Consider the following 16,142-nt stretch of genomic DNA (forward strand, 5'->3'; position numbering starts at 1 on the left):
CCTATAAGGATTTTTAAATGGTAAAAAATAGGGACGCCTGGGTGGCTCAGTGGGTTGAGCCGCTGCCTTCGGCTCAGGTCATGATCTCAGGGTCCTGGGATCCAGTCCCGCATCGGGCTCTCTGCTCGGCAGGGAGCCTGCTTCCTCCTTCTCTCTGCCTGCCTCTCTGCCTACTTGTAATCTCTGTCAAATAAATAAATAAATCTTTAAAAAAATAAATAAATAAATGGTAAAAAAATAATGATGGTAGTTTTGGAGAAGACAAACGAGCCAAATGTAAAAATCTTGAGAGTAATCTTTCATTATAACAAGGAGGAATATAGGTGAAAGAGAGTGAAAAATGAACCTCCAGCTGTTCTGTTGCTGTTTGCTTTCTTTTCATTTGTTTTCAAGGAAAAAGAAGAAAAAATAGTCTAGATGTAGATGTGAGAAGGAAGGTGGACCACTATCTTATCAAAAGGCCCGCGGTCAAAGGAATCGGAAAGAAAAACAGATACAACTTGAGAGGGTTGCAGTGAACACAGAGGTTTTCAGAGGAAAGCCAGGTTTCAGCAAGGTAGCAGAAAGGGAATGTTTATAAAAGACAATGCTAATGAAGGACTGTGAGTTCAGAGGGCATAGACACTTTAAAGAGCTGGAGAGATAGAGAAAATGTTTCAAATTAGGGGATGTTCAAAGAGAAATGAGATAATAAATGACAGAAATGAGATGTGTGATACTTCCTAGGAGTTACAGGATTCTTTTAAATTATCTGCTAAATAAGTAGCGTGATTTGTTTTCCTGCCTGGACCTTGACTGTCATGAGATAATTTGGGTTAAAAGAGCACAATGGAATTAGTCCTGGTTTTGATGCAGCCTTGACAGCAAGGCTGGGAGTAACAGGAACAATGATGTTTTTCCCCGAGGTATGACGAAATCTAGGGCCCTGTCTTCAGTCTTAATTAAGAGCTAAGTAAAGGCTGAGGGAGAATAATGTCAGGAGGTACACGGGGTATGCAAAGCCTCTTCTGCATTTTCTCAGATGGTATGATGGGGGCCAGGCACATCACTGGATATTCCAGTCAGGGCCTGGACTAAGATGAGACAAGTAAAGTACTTTCCCTACGTATAAAACTTGAGGATGTGCCAAATAAGTCTCTAATCAAGGTAAATATCTTAATGCAGTTTTTAAAATTGAAATTAATGCAAGATAATGAACAAAATATCAAAGTTGCAATAAGAACAAATCAAAACTAGTTTAGAATTCGGCCCCATCTTCTCCTAAGCAAACTGGCAAATGAAAAGTGCAACTTAATTCAAGCTTATCAATAGAAAATTTACTAAAGCTAAAGAAATGGCAAATCCACACCCTGTAGATATACTATCATTAAAGATTTTATAAACAAGACTCACCCGTCTTCTTCTTCAGGTTTAATTTCTCTCTGTTCATGTGTTTTGAGATTGGTATTATCACTTTTTTTGATTTTTTAATAGTTGATGTTTTAGATTCCACAGGAGAAATATGAATTCTTTTGATTTCTTGTACCTCTGTATGTTCTGTAATTCTAACATTTGCATCATCCCTGTCTCCCTCACTCTTTCTTTTACGGGCAACTAAAGTGGTCTTTGAGGGAGGAGTTAGGCCATTTTTATAACTCTTAGATTTATTGAATACTGGATCTATAACTGGAAGACAAGACTGAAAATCATCTTTCTCTTTTTGATGATCTGTTACTTTTTCAAAGTCACCTGCTACACTGTTGAGACATCTTTTTGCCTTCGGTTTATTAGTTTGCTTTTGGTTCTCTCTGGTACAACTGGGTTTCCGTTTAGTAACAGTAGCAGAAAGTATTGGGCGTCTTATAAGCTTATCATGGCTGTAACTAGAAACATCCTGAATTGTAGAAAACTTAGGTCGATCTTTTGTAGACTTGTTAGGTCGATCTTTTGTAGAACTGTAATGATTTGACTTCATTTCTAAAGCTTTGGGTTCTTCAAAAATAGCTTTGGGAGATTGTGAACCCTGACCTTCAGAAATAAGAGGTAAAACTCCATTTGTTCTCTGATCTTGAGGAGACTGTGAGAATTGAGAATTTTTATTTGATGATGGTGATAATTTACATGTTTGCTGAGATATACATATATATGCCATATTATCTTTTACAAATTGATTTGGGGATAGAATTGGATTAATTGACTCTGATTCTAAATCCTGATTTAGTCCATAATTATCATTTACGAAAGAATCAGGACTTAAGATCGTCCGGTAATTTTCATGTACAGTTTTTGATTCCAAATGCACAGGCCTTGAATTATCTTTCATAAACATATCTGATGAAAGACATGTCATTACCTCTAGTTCATTATTAGCTTCACGGCTGTTATTTACAAAGGAATCTGGACTTAGAAAATTTCCTTGGCTTTGTGTAATGTTCAAAGTGGAGGAACAAGTTGGGGTAAGAGTAAGTTTATTATTCTCTTCAGTTTGGCCATTAATATTATTTGTGGAGTTCAAGGAAGTTTCATTTGCAACTTTCTCACTAAAATTAAAATCTTCCAAAATGCTGGCACCTTCTGCTTTCAACAGTTCCCCATTTTCACACGCATGAAGAGATGTGTATGTTGTAGATCGACGTACAGAAAGAGGCAAGGAAGTCTCACCATGGCATTCTTTGAAAATGGGACTAATAGGTGATATTGGTATTTTATTTTCCTCAAGGATTAAATAATTGTTTTCTGTTGGGGAATGGCCTTCATTCATAGCCAAATTTTCACAAGCTTGTAGTGGGTTTCTAACTCTGTCAGCTTTTTGTGAAACGCAAAATGTTTTGTTAACATTTTGAATACAGGAAATCCTCTTATTACTTGAAGAGGCTGACATTTTCTTCTTATTAATTGTATCCCAAAGACTCCTCTGCAAAAAATAAGCAAAACACACAGGTTAAGTTGACAGCTACTGAATATTACCTTTAAATTAGCAACATTATGTATGTTACCTTAAGATTTACCAAAATAATCTTGCAGAGGAGTTAAGATGATGGAATAATAGGGGGAACCTATGCTTGCCTTGTCCCTCAAGCACAGCTAGATAAACAATCATTCTGAACACCCAAGAAACTGATCTGATGATTGAGAAACAAAATGCACAACTGGAGGGATAAAAGAGTTCACACAGTGGAAGGTAGGAGGTGCGGACATGTGATTTGGGGGAGAAAAGAATCACAAGTGCTGTGGAGGGGAGCAGTGGTGGTTCAGTATTCACAAATCAATCAATGTAATATACCACATTAATAGAAGGATCAGAATGATATAATCCTCTCAATAGATTCAGGGAAAGCATCTGACAAAGTACAGCATCCATTCCTGATAAAACCCTCAACAAAGTAGGTATAGATAGAACACCTCTAAATATCATAAAGGCCATATATGAAAGGCCATCTCCTCAAAGGAGAAAAACTGAGAGCTTTTCCTCTGCAGACCCAAGACAGGGATATCCACTCTTATCATTGTTATTTAACATAGTACTACAAATCCTAGCCTCAGCAGTCAGATGACAAAGAGAAATAAAAGGCATTCAAGTCAGCAAGGAAGAAGTCTTTCACTATGTGCAGATGATATGATACTCTACGTAGAAAACCTGAAAGACTTCATCAAAAAGTTGCTAGAACCATAAACAAATTCAGTAAAGGTGCAGGATATAAAGTCAATGTACAGAAATCGATTACATTTCTATATACTGATAAAGAAGGAGCTGAAGGAGATATTAAGGAATTGATCCCATTTACAGTTGCACCCAAACCCATAAGATATCTAGAAATAAACCTAATCAAAGAGGTAAAAGATCTGTATTCTGAAAACTACAGAACACTTAGGAAAGAAATTGAAGAGGACACCAAAAAATGGAAAAATAGTCCATGCTCACGGGTTAGAAGAACAAAGTTTGTTAAAATGGCTATACTACCCAAAGCAATCTACACATTTAACCCTAACCCTAACCCTAACTACCCTCTGACCCAGCAATTGTACCACTGGGTATTTACTCAAAGGATACAAAAATACTGATTGAAAGGAGCACATGCACCTCAAAGCTTATAGCAAAGTTATCAACAATAGCCAAATTATGGGAAGAGCTCAAATGTCCTTTGACGGATGAAGGGATAAAGAAGATGGGTATATGTACACAATGGACTATTACTCCATCATCAAAAAGAATATCTTGCCATTTTCAATGAGATGGATGGAGCTAGAGGGTATTATGCTAAGGGAAATAAGTCAGTGACAAAAAGATAAAAATTATGATATCACTCATATGTGGAATTTAAAAAACAGATGAACATAGGGGAAGGGGGAAAAAAGAGGGAGACAAACCTTAAGAGGCTCTTAACTAAAACTAAACAGAACAAATTGTAGGTTGCTGGAGAGAAGGTGGGTAAGGGATGGACTAAATGGGTGATGGGTATTACGGAGGGTACTTGTGATGAGCACTGGGTATTATATGTAAATGATGAATCATTAAATTCTACTCCTGAAACCAGTATTACACTATATGTTAACTAACTAGAACTCAAATAAAAATCTGAAACAAAAACAAAACAAAACAAAACAAAAAAGACTTCTCAAAATTTTTATACATTCTTACTTTCTTAGAGTAAATCACAGAATGATTAAAACTTATTACCTTTTTCTTTTTCTGCTCTTCCGCATTTCCTAGTAAAATAGCTTGGTGTTTCAGAACATCATTTACAAGAAATATTACAATCTCTCTTACTCGGCCTTCTTTTAATGGTGTCCAGTTAACAGAAATAACAATTTTTTCTTTAGGCTATAATCAAAGCACACATTTTCAATGAATATAAAAGTAGTGATGCATAATAATCAAAACATTATATACAGTTTAGAATACAGTAGATGATTACTAATTATTAGTCACCAACGCTCTACACCCTAATTAACATTTAACAAGTCGAATATATTTTCCTACCCTATCTAATTTCATTATAAGGGAAAAAACCACTAATAATAAGGTTCAACAAGAAAATAAAAATTATAATGAAATCTTAGTTGCATCTACACCCCACAGCCTGGCAGGAATTTGTCAAATGCAAAACCCTGACAATGACAAAACAAACTCTGTATCCACTGTTTTTCAGGGGGAAAAAGACAAGTTTTGTTTTAAAGGAGAACCCCTAAAACATCATAAACGGCTAGCTTTTCAAAGATATCATTTTTTAAAAAGTGAACTTTTACTCTATAAAACAGTAAATTCTAATAAAATAAATTGAAAAACCATAAAACAACTCTAGGCCACATAACAAAAATAAAAAGTGTTACACAGATGGAAAAATTTCTATCTTCTCATAGAAAGAAAAGCAGGCATTCATGAAGAAGAGGAGAGACCCTGCTTCTTATGTGTAACTGGACCACAGCTGGCACACAAGCTACGTGGACCTCAGATTAGAGCCTCTTCTCACTACCTTATGAAGAAGTTGTACAGACAATTAAGACTCTCTCAGCTAATGGATTATTTTCAAACTGTCAGAGTTCACAATGGTAAGGCCACAGCAGTCAAAATACGAACAGAAATCCTCTAGCTTTTGGTAAGAGGGATGGGAACATTACTATGGCCAATGCAATGCAGAAAAGCTAGCCAGGTTGTTCTTGAAGCAACAGTTGTAAAATTAAATTTGATTCACCATTAAAACTGCACTGTAGCAAAGGGGGGAGGAGATTAAGATAGTAAAGCATATGCACCGCCCATGCTTGTTTTTGTTTGTTTGTTTGTTTTTGTTTTTTTGCTGTAGACATATTCAGCCAAAACAAAGCTCACTATTTCACCCGCAAAAGTAGTTACCTGACTCTATGTGGAGTCAGTTTCCCTGATACATATGGAAACTAAAATGCATATTAAGATGACTGATAGAAAGCAATAATCCTTTAAAAGCTGCTCTAGGTTACTCCTAGCAATCCGAAAAATAAATAAATAGATCGATATATTGAAATTCTTCTAGAGATGCACGGTGCATGCGCGGGGATTGCTGTCACCGCCCAAATCGGCGCCTACCTACCCATCTACAGAGCATGTGGCATAAGGACTAGCCCAGAGTCAGTGAGCAGGAGCTAAGGGGTCCTTCGTTTGTGGGTTTCTTTTCCAAGTCGTCCTACCCGCAAGCCCCCACCACAGGGGGGCACAGGAGAGCCTGGAACGCGGGCGGGGGCGCGGGCACGCCCCGCCCACCACCTACCTGCAGCTGGAACCAGCGCTGAGAGACGCTGAAGCCCTGCTCGGCGGCCGGGAGGTGGGAGATCTTCACTTCGGCGACCTCTTCGTTAGGGTTGTCCAAGACCAGAGGCAGCGTCCGCGAGGCTCCCAAGCGCACATCTCCGAAGCAGAGGAAAGGCGACCTGCAGAAGTGGCTGAGAGACAGGACCGGCGGGGAAGCTGCCGCATCCTCGGCCCCGGGGCCCCGGGGCCCGGCCGGCGGCCTCCGCTCGGTGGGGCTCACCTCCCAGCTTCGCCCCACACGCCGGGTCGCCATGGCAGCTTCGAGACGCCGCCCGGAGATTCTGGCTCAACTCCCACAAGGTTGCCGGCGAGCGGGGACCCCGGCCGCGGCCCCTGGGAGGCGGCTGTGGAAGTCGGACAGCGAATTCGCCCCCCTTCCGTTCCCAGTCGCCGACACGCCAGGAAAAAAGAAACAAACGCCACAGATTCGCAGACTCCAAAAGGGAGCAAAACAAGTGTGGCCAGAACCTCGGTTTAAACTTCTCGCCTCCACCAATGGGCGCGCCGGGCCGCCGCCGCTTCCTCAGAAGACCAATCAGCGCGCAGCAGCCTCCGGCCAATGAGACGACAGCGCCTTATTTAAACGACTCCGTGGGCCGCCGCTCGCTGCGTGAAGGGGGCGAAAAGCTTGGGGGAGTCTTGGCGACACCCCGAAACCCGCGGTTTAGACTCGCAATTAGCTTTTTTATGTGTAAACAGGTTGGCTTAAAGGGGAGAGAGTAACAGCATTGCCACAGTAAATGTAGCAGTCACTGCGGGTGCCCGAGACAACCCTGGGAAAAACCGTTAGGTAGGCAAAACTAATACAATAGACCCCACCCAGAAAGCTATTAATTCGCTCTCCTTTTGCGGTTTCCTGTGGAGAGTTGGGAGAAAAAAATGAAGAAAATTAAATTCCTAGTTGTGTGAACGTGCTTCTTTCAGTGACTGACCCTACAAGGGCTCAGTAATTTTACATGTGGGTTCTTACCTTGGGATTCTGGGAGAAAAGGTAGATGGAGAAAACCGAGATTCCCATGAATTCGTAAGCAATGGTTTTGACAGCCAGTGCCCTCGACAACTTTTTGGTTTTTAACTGTAGGTGTCTAATAATAACGATTATGACTTGCATATTACTATATTCCAGGGATTGTTTATAGTCCTTTACACATTGACCTCAACTTTCACTTCAACTCTGTAAAATATTTGCATTTTACAGATGAACAATACAGGGCATACCAGACAGCAAGCTGCAAAGCCAGGATAGGTACCCAGGCAGTTTGTACTCTTGCTGTTACTATACCAGACTGCCTCTAAAGGTAGTAGAAACTAAAAATACAATGAGTGGATGTGTGTATGGGTACAACTATATGGAAAGCAAAGTCTGAGTAGAAGAATGAGAAAGGGGAGATATTAAATTATAATCACGGACACCCAACATAACCTGAAGTTGAATCTCTTAACAATTTTTAAACAAAACTGTTTATTTAGGTTTTGTTTGTTTTCTGGGGCAGGGGAAGCCTTTAGGATTGATGCGCAATAAGAACACTACTGATTTTTTAAAGCAAAAAATGTTAATATGAATTACTATGACTTTTAGGTACATTTAATTTATTTCATATTGTTAATGTTATTCATCAAATTAACATTGCAAATATAAACCCTCTTAAAGCTTAAGTCACTGAAATAGTTTAGTTCAGCTCTTTTAACATGGTGATAGCACATTTTGCTTGTTTTCCCTTCATAGTTTTTCATTAAGAAATGCTATTTACACATTTTTTTTTTTTTTTAAAGCACAATGAACTGTGCTGGATATATTTTATTTGTACCTCCACTTCCACTCCCTGCTATTTTCCAGACTGTTCTTTGCTGTGGGATTCTGATCTGTATTCTGTGTATATTACATTAATAGTTTTACTCTGTGGCTTCTGTTCTGCTTCAAAGAGGAAGGTCACTGAGGGAGAAGAGGGAGGTGAGGGTACTTACTTCCTCCCCTCTACCACCTTGGGCTGACTACATCTCAACATTAAAAGTAACACACAGCTGAACAGGTGCCCTCTCCACATGGGTCTTTCCCCTCAACCTTTTGGATCTGGGGGAGGGAATAACATAGTTGTTAATAGTTCCAGGGTATTGCATTATTGCTTGTTTCCCTACATCCCAGTCACATCTTTGCAAATGCAGTTGACCTTAGAAAAACATGGCTTTGAACTGCACTGGCCCACCTACATGGCTTTTTACAGTACTGTAAATGTTTTTCTTTCTTATGATTTCCTTAATAACATTTTATTTTCTCTAGCTTACTATATTGTTAGGGATATAGTACATAGCACATATAGCATGCAAAATGAGTTAAGACTTTGGGTCAATAATAAGCTATTAGTAGTTAGCTTATTGATGAGTCAAAAGTTATCCACAGATTTTCAACTACACCAGGGGTCAGTTTCCCCAACACCCACATTATTCAAGAGTCAACTGTATTTTGCAGCCTCTCTTTCAATCTACACCTTGGGAAAATTGGTATTTCCTTTTGACCATTTCGTAAAGGAAGGAAAAGCCTGGTTTATGGATGGAACTGTATGGAAAGCCAGATTTTACATTTGCTTATGGTCTTTGCATTCAATTTTTAAGGAGACATGCTGAGCATGTTCTGCATTCCCATGCAGTTAAAAGGTGTTCAATAAAACCTAATACTTTATTAAGACCAAAGAATTTTATATTTATTTTAAATATCAAAATAACACAAAGAACTAGTTCAATATACAATACACTTCCTAGTCTTCACAGAGAACTGAATTTTTCTATAAAGACATTTGTACTTATGAAACATGAGACGGCTAAAATATCTATGTAACTCACAAGATACTTCACACACAGTTGACAAAATAATGAATTTTGATATTTTAGATTTTTCTTTGTAATTGCTTTTAAGTGTCCTTTAATGATTAAAAACAAAACTTATGATTTGAGACTGAAGTCTAAGTTCAAAAGCATTTTCCACTTTAATGTACATCATAAATCCCCTAAATTATAACACTTAACTACACAAGATGGAGCAGCGAAATGCCCACCTCTGTACTCATTCTTTTTGGCAGCCACACTCAATCTATTGTAATACAGTTTTATCTATAGGGATAAGAAAAGTCTAATTGTTGGAATAAAAATTTTGTAATTACATCACAGTACACTGTCCAACTTTAACACAAGCAGGAATACCAAGCAAAGAGGCAAAATAACAATGAGAAGTATACATGCTCTTCATTCAAGAAATGTTTTAGAACCTCCAACAATAATGCAAGCACTGAAATTACTTTTTTACTTAAGATTTAAAAAAAGATACATCCTTGTATAACCTCTATTCTCTGAATATAATTCTTATTTTCTCTTTGTATAAATGGCTGCAGAGGCTAAATTTAAATTGTCTTGGGATTCTTCAATAGTCATAGATTTAAGATCAATACATAGCAAGTTGAATGAAACATGAAGAGTAAACAAAACATAGTCACTCTCTCTACCAAGACCTTCTTTCTCTCATCTTCCACACAAGCTAATCCTATTACTTCTATCTTATTAATGCTACTTCCAAAGAGAAGGGCAGAAAGCATGCTAATATTCTAGGATAAAAGTATCTTTAAGTTGAAATAACATTAGAGGAAACAAGGGGGTAAGTCCCCCAAAAGAACACTACAGAGTTTACCGAGAGAGGAATGTGAAAAAGAAAGGGGGACGATCTAAAGAATTGCCTATAGTTCCTAGAAATTATTTAGAAAATATTCTCACATTATCCATTATTTACCCTAATCACAAGTAACATCATAATACTATTTAAAGTCTTAGAAATGCTACTTGTTCCTTATTAAAGAATACATTTTTAGTCACTTCAAATTTGGCACTGAATCTTAGAATAATCCAAATAGGACTTTAAAGTCCTGATTTTTCCTGAGTTCATCAACTCAAATTGCATGTTGGTTGGGATGTTGCTGCTCCTAATGAGAAACTCATCTCAAGCCATCACCTCTAGTTCAGTTTTAGGCAAACTGAAATGAGAAGCCATTCAATGTAGAGCTGTGTAGTTATGGGAACTGATATTTTTAAAAAGGAATAGGAGGGTGAGTGGGAGGAGAAGACAGAGAAGCAGACACACTACTCATTTTATTTTATTTGTCAGATTTCTCTAATAAGCATCTAGAGACAGGCCCTGGAGTGGCTTTACAGTAACTATAAAGGCCACAAAAGAGATTAAAAAAAAATGTTCACACTAGTACTTAGTGCCATTTTCCTAAATAATTATAAAGTAATCTTAAAAAAGTGCTGCCTGACCAGCAGGTAGCACAAACATAAAACCCATAACAACAACAACAAAATCAAAATCATTTATTAACCAGTACAATCTAGCCAGCAGAATCAATTTGAAGCAACTACAACACAGTGAAAAGGCACAAAGCATTCAATTCAGAAAAGAGTGGGTATAAAAAGGACACTGTCAAAGAGCTAATGCTCTAAATCTGACTTTTCATCAATGATATGTTAAAATGATCTGGTAGGAAGATAACTCAAACTTACAAACATACCAGTTTAATTATGTATTTGTTTGCAATTAAAGAGTGAAAAGCAATGAATGATATTTAATTACTTATTAGCCCTTAACAGTTTATAGTCACTCTGCAAAGATGTCTTGACACTTTTAAAGTTGACAGGATATTATTAGTGTACCTATTTCATGACCTACAATCACTTAAAAGGAAGTCACTTAATAAAGCACCAGTTTAAAACCCTATTTATTCTACTCCTTTTCTCAGCAATAAATGACTAAATTACTTAAAAGTATGCAAAGATAATTACCTTTACAGTTGTTGGTTAAATCTTGCTGGCATGAAGAACAAATGCTAATCTTAAATGGTACTACAGGCTGCAAAAAATAGGTGGGGTTTTTTATAAAAATAACTTTGACTTGTCTTAAAAAAAAATTCTAAGGCAAAATTATTTTAATAGTGTAGTGTAAAAAATAAGCTTATTATTTAGCATTTAATAGTGTCCACTTAAAGATAACATTCAATTAATTAAACCGAGGAAAACTGAGTATTCTTACTTGTAACTGGTTTGTCAGTATGACTATTCCCAGAGTATTTTCTTCTGTTTTTATTTTTATACATATAAACACAAACACTTAATCTTAGTATTCAAACTAATGATTTTTTTTTAAAAATCCATAATCCTAGGACTTCAACTGTGCTTCTTTGGACAAATATTTATTCAAACAACAAAGAATTTTAATTCTCTTAAACTATTTTAATACCTACTAAAAATCTTTGGTGCATTTAAGTAAAAACTGATTAGGTTAACAAATTTCTATACTTGATAAATTATTCAGTTTACATATTAAGTGCTAACTGCTATCAGCTAAAAAATTAATTTAAAACAATAAATTATGTTCATAAAATAAAAATTCTGAATGAGGCTAAGCTTAGTTGCAAGATTCAAAACTTTAAGTATAGTTACAAAATTAATGGATTTTAGAGTTAATGGAACATTTGTCCAAATACTCCAAATTAAATATTATAAAAGGTTAACTGAAAAGAGTAGGCCTCATTACATATTTTTTGTGCCAACTTCAACAACTTATATACATTCAGTTTGCCCAAATCCATGAGGTTTTCACAATTTTAAAATTTCCTATATTCTAATTTTGGAAATTAGAGGCAGCAGATTTGTGTGTTTGTCCACCTGCTGAGTAATTTCTTCATAAGAATTATACTATCTAATTCCCAGACTGTTTACGATCACATGAGAAAATGTAGTGCCTGGCACACAGTAAGCATTTATTAATGCTAGCTTTCTTTCCCCATTAGTAGCTCTGACATTAATGATGTGAGCTTAACTGAGTCCTTTATCTTAACCTCAGATTCTTCATCTCTAAAATGGGAATATAACATGTCCTTTCTCTTTTAGAGCTGGTTATGAGGTTAAACGAGATAACTGAAAGCATTTTATGAAAGACTAAACCAGTATTCAAGTTTATCTACAATAACTAAATATCATTCTATTTCACTTTATATAAGAAATGTGTTCCAGAGAAGTTTTATACTGTAAACCAATTCCTACAATCAAATTACATATTTAAAGCATTAGGAAATTATTATTAAAAGAATCCTCAAGTAAATACCTTCAAAAAGCAAAGTATTCTTTTCAATGTGAAAATGCAACACTCTCTTTCTTTCTTGCTACCAAGCATATAATATACCATACACAGACCCATACATACCATCTGCCTTTTTGTAAGTCCAAACTTTTCTACGATGGTTATGTAAGGCAGGGTATACTTTTAGGTATTATTTCATCTCATTACAGTAAGTTTTTTAATTAAAAGTCTTGCTGGTCTTTATGATAAAAATCATAAAGATCTGCATTTTTAAAAGTCAATTTGAAAGACTAACAGACTAATAGTACCTCATATAGTCAAGTTCAATCATGTAAGTACCTCAGATATAACATTTCCACACAAAAGTAAGAACCTTTTAAAAAGAAGAATACATTAATTTTATCTACTGGTCCTAGATTAATTACAACCAAACCTCGATAACTGAGGCGAAACTCAGGTTGGTTTTGTTACTTATATGAGCTACTTTGGTTAACTGCCTCAATCTCAACATTTTTTTTTCTTTTATTTCCACTAGTATGGTGAATGCTCCTGTAAAGTACCTTCATTTCTTAAGTGCTTCAGCAAACAAGTTTCCCCATTATTAAGTGGTTAAATTTTATTCATTAAAACTTCATTATTTTATTTGTGATTTTTTTCACAAGGGCTGGGCCAGACTTTACAGTTTACACAAAAAAAAGTGCTTAAAGCAATTAGGAGTGTAAACAAAACTGAACTAGAAAACTCTTAAAATTGCTCTTTTCCAGTAGTTTACATACAAATGACATGCTAATAATAAATCAACCCTGCCTATTCTAATCCTTCAAGCAGCTCTACTAGGAAACATTATCCTAGTTTAAGTTTAAATTGACTTGAAAATATGGAAAGTGCACATCTTTAAAGGTATTTTATAATTTTAACTTTTTTCCTCGATTAATTTTTATCAGTGTGGTTTTTGCTCTAACTGCTATTTCTTTTCACCAAGTCCTCAACTTTTATCTCCTACAAAAATAAAAAATCAAGGATAATTACAGATATTGGGCTTATGTGAAAAGCAAAATAAAAATCTACATTACATGTAAATCTGTATACAAGTAGTGGTTCCCTTTAATTAAAGTAAACATTAAGTTTAGTTAGACATGAATTTTATACTTTGGCACCTTCCCTTATGATTATATATGAAATATCTAGGTTCTATTTCCCACAATTTTATTAGCCAAAGTAAATGAGACCAAAAGTAGCTTGTTAATTAAATTTCATTGATTAGTTATAATTGCCCCTCCTTTAGTGAGATGAAGATACATGCTATGATGTATTGCTGATGTTTCTTAAATGATAAAATTTAAAAGATGAACTTACCTTTAAAGCTATCTAGTTAAAACTGTCATAATTTGCCTTTAATATATTTTCAACTTGTATAATTTAATGCCTATACATTAAAAATGTATTTCTTATTCATAATAATTGAAGCATAGGCAAAAACCAATTATTTGGATAATTATTTCATTTCTAGGTTTCATTTAACAAACTGTTCTTACATTAAGTTAGCTTCCTTGCTTTGAGTTTGTGAAAAGACCAAAGGATTAATTATAACCTGAAATTAGGGCCACATTAAAAAATAAAAAACAAACAAACCACGGAAATAGCCAAGAGTTCCCTATAAATTTAAATTCCTAATTTCAGCTTTTTAAAATGTGGAAGAAATAATAATGAATCTTAATAAGGAAGAGTTGCAATTATCAGTGTACTCTTATATTCTTTCTTAAAGGCTACATGGTCAGTCCTTAATCTTGTTTAGAAGATGGTCAAGGAGAAAAACAGACTGAAACTAAAGAATGAAAATTTCCATGGATAATTAAGAAAAAACCCAAAAACAAAACCACAAAGTCAACAGCTAATAATTTTGAAAAGTTTGAGAAACCATTAAAAATTAGCACTAAGTTATCTTTAAAAATCATAAAAATGTTCATTTCAAATATTATACCTCAAAATGTGTCCCAATATTCTGTTCAGTAAACAGAGATACATATATTTTTCTTGATTTGAAATGGTTCTGAGGACTGGAGAAACTAGAGAAAATGAAAAATAGCAGCCTTACTAATTTAAAAGCCATCAGTCTAGGCTACCATTAGCACAAAACCATCAAAAGTCTGTGGAATGTTTAGATTTACTCATGAATGATGCTCATTATTAGAAATACTTTGTACAGCAGTAGCATTATCAAGGCCTAGCAATGTTCCAAGATAAGACTGTTCTCTAGGATCTAGCATTTGTTCAGGTCGTACTGGATGAACTATATTTGCAGGTTGAGGAGTGAGAGTATACTTTTCCAGAAAAGCTAAATCAGCTGCTCGGGGATAATCAGTCGCTTGTGGCTGTGGCGATAGGATCTCATGAGAAGACGGTGGGAGTGTGGTTGTATGACGCACCAGATCGCTCTGAGTGTCAGGCATCTGAACTGGAACCAGTGTTACTGGAACACACACTTCAGCAGATACATTCTGTAACATAGTCTTGGCTTCTGACTGATAAACTTTGGGCTGGTCCATATATTGTTTTGTTTCTGTTTGAAAGATTTTATCATCAGATGAGTATTCTACTGGCAAAGATACAAGTTTTTCCTCAGAAGTATTGAGAGGATCGTCAGGAGATTTTATGCCATGAACATGGTCAATGTGGTATTTCAGCTTGTCTTTCCGCTTAAATGTTGCATTACAGTGCTGACAGTTGAAAGGCCGGGCATCAGAATGAATAACCAAGTGTTTTGTTAAAGTTTTCTTAATTCTGAAAGATTGATTGCAAATTTGACACTTGTATGGTTTTTCACCTGTATGAACAAAAATGAAATTAAGTGTAAAATGCACTCGCTTGGTAAGACAATGATTTAAAGTAATAAATTATCTGCATGAACACTCATAAGAACTTAATAAAAGCAGTGATATTATATGTTATCACAATAAAGAAAACAGGTTCAAACACTAAAAAGATCCAGGCTTGAATTCTATCTGTACCACTTACCAGCCAAACCTGGAGCAAGATAGTTTCTTTCTTTTTTTTTTAAAGATTTTATTTCTTTAACAGACAGAGATCACAAGTAGGCAGAGAGGCAGGCAGAAAGAGAGGAAGGGAAGCAGCCTTCCTGCTGAGCAGAGAGCCTGATGTAGAGATCCGTCCCAGGACCCTGGGATCATGACCTGAGCCAAAGGCAGAGGTTTTAACCCACTGAGCCACCCAGGCGCCCCGCAAAATAGTTTCTAAGCATTGTTTCTTTGCCAGTAATATGGAATAATGATTGTACCTACCTCAGAATTGGTAAATGGAATGAATAAGAAAATGAGTAATGCTTAGATCTGTACCTGGCATAAGTACTTAATGGACTCAGATTATTAATATTGCTTTCTTTTATTTCTACTACAACCCCTAAAAAAGTTATAAAACCAAAACATCTGATTTTCTCCCACACAAGAAGGGTAGAAAGTAAAACAGCAACTCCAATTAACCAGGTTCTTAGAATCATACTAAGAAGTAGTGATTTTTATGTCTTGCCTAGTCTCCTTCTGGAGAGTTGATCAGGTAAAGATCAAGGAAGCTGGACTGGTTTTCACTTCTCCCTGAGTCAGGTTTCCATGTTGTAGTTTTACGTTTGTTTGTTTTTTTAATTTGAAACATTATAAATTCTAGTGGTAGGCAGAATAACAGCCACTCAAAGACATACACGTTCTAGGGAGCTATAAATATGCAATTTCCATTGGCAATAGGGACTGT

At 36.0% G+C, this 16,142-nt stretch overlaps 2 protein-coding genes across 3 annotated transcripts in view; both read right to left on the reverse strand.

The window, feature by feature from the left end:
* Nucleotides 1-7,500, reverse strand: part of ASPM (assembly factor for spindle microtubules) — a gene marked incomplete at its 3' end in the record, with an annotated part of 57,355 nt that extends 49,855 nt beyond the window's left edge. The window contains exons 1-3 of the mRNA XM_082703053.1: nt 6,222-7,500; nt 4,658-4,801; nt 1,393-2,893 (exon numbers count right to left, since the gene is read on the reverse strand). Coding sequence (XP_082559179.1) covers nt 1,393-2,893; nt 4,658-4,801; nt 6,222-6,515 — 1,939 coding nt within the window. The 5' untranslated portion in view covers nt 6,516-7,500. The remainder of the gene's footprint in view (nt 1-1,392; nt 2,894-4,657; nt 4,802-6,221) is intronic.
* A 1,435-nt stretch (nt 7,501-8,935) lies between these two features.
* The window catches only part of ZBTB41 (zinc finger and BTB domain containing 41), a 51,025-nt gene continuing 43,818 nt past the window's right edge, over nt 8,936-16,142 (reverse strand). For both annotated transcript variants that reach the window (XM_082701881.1, XM_082701882.1), the window contains one exon: nt 8,936-15,204. In XM_082701881.1, coding sequence (XP_082558007.1) covers nt 14,549-15,204 — 656 coding nt within the window. In that variant the 3' untranslated portion in view covers nt 8,936-14,548. The remainder of the gene's footprint in view (nt 15,205-16,142) is intronic.

This window comes from Mustela nivalis, assembly GCF_964662115.1.
Source record: "Mustela nivalis genome assembly, chromosome: 16".
Lineage (NCBI taxonomy): Eukaryota > Metazoa > Chordata > Mammalia > Carnivora > Mustelidae > Mustela > Mustela nivalis.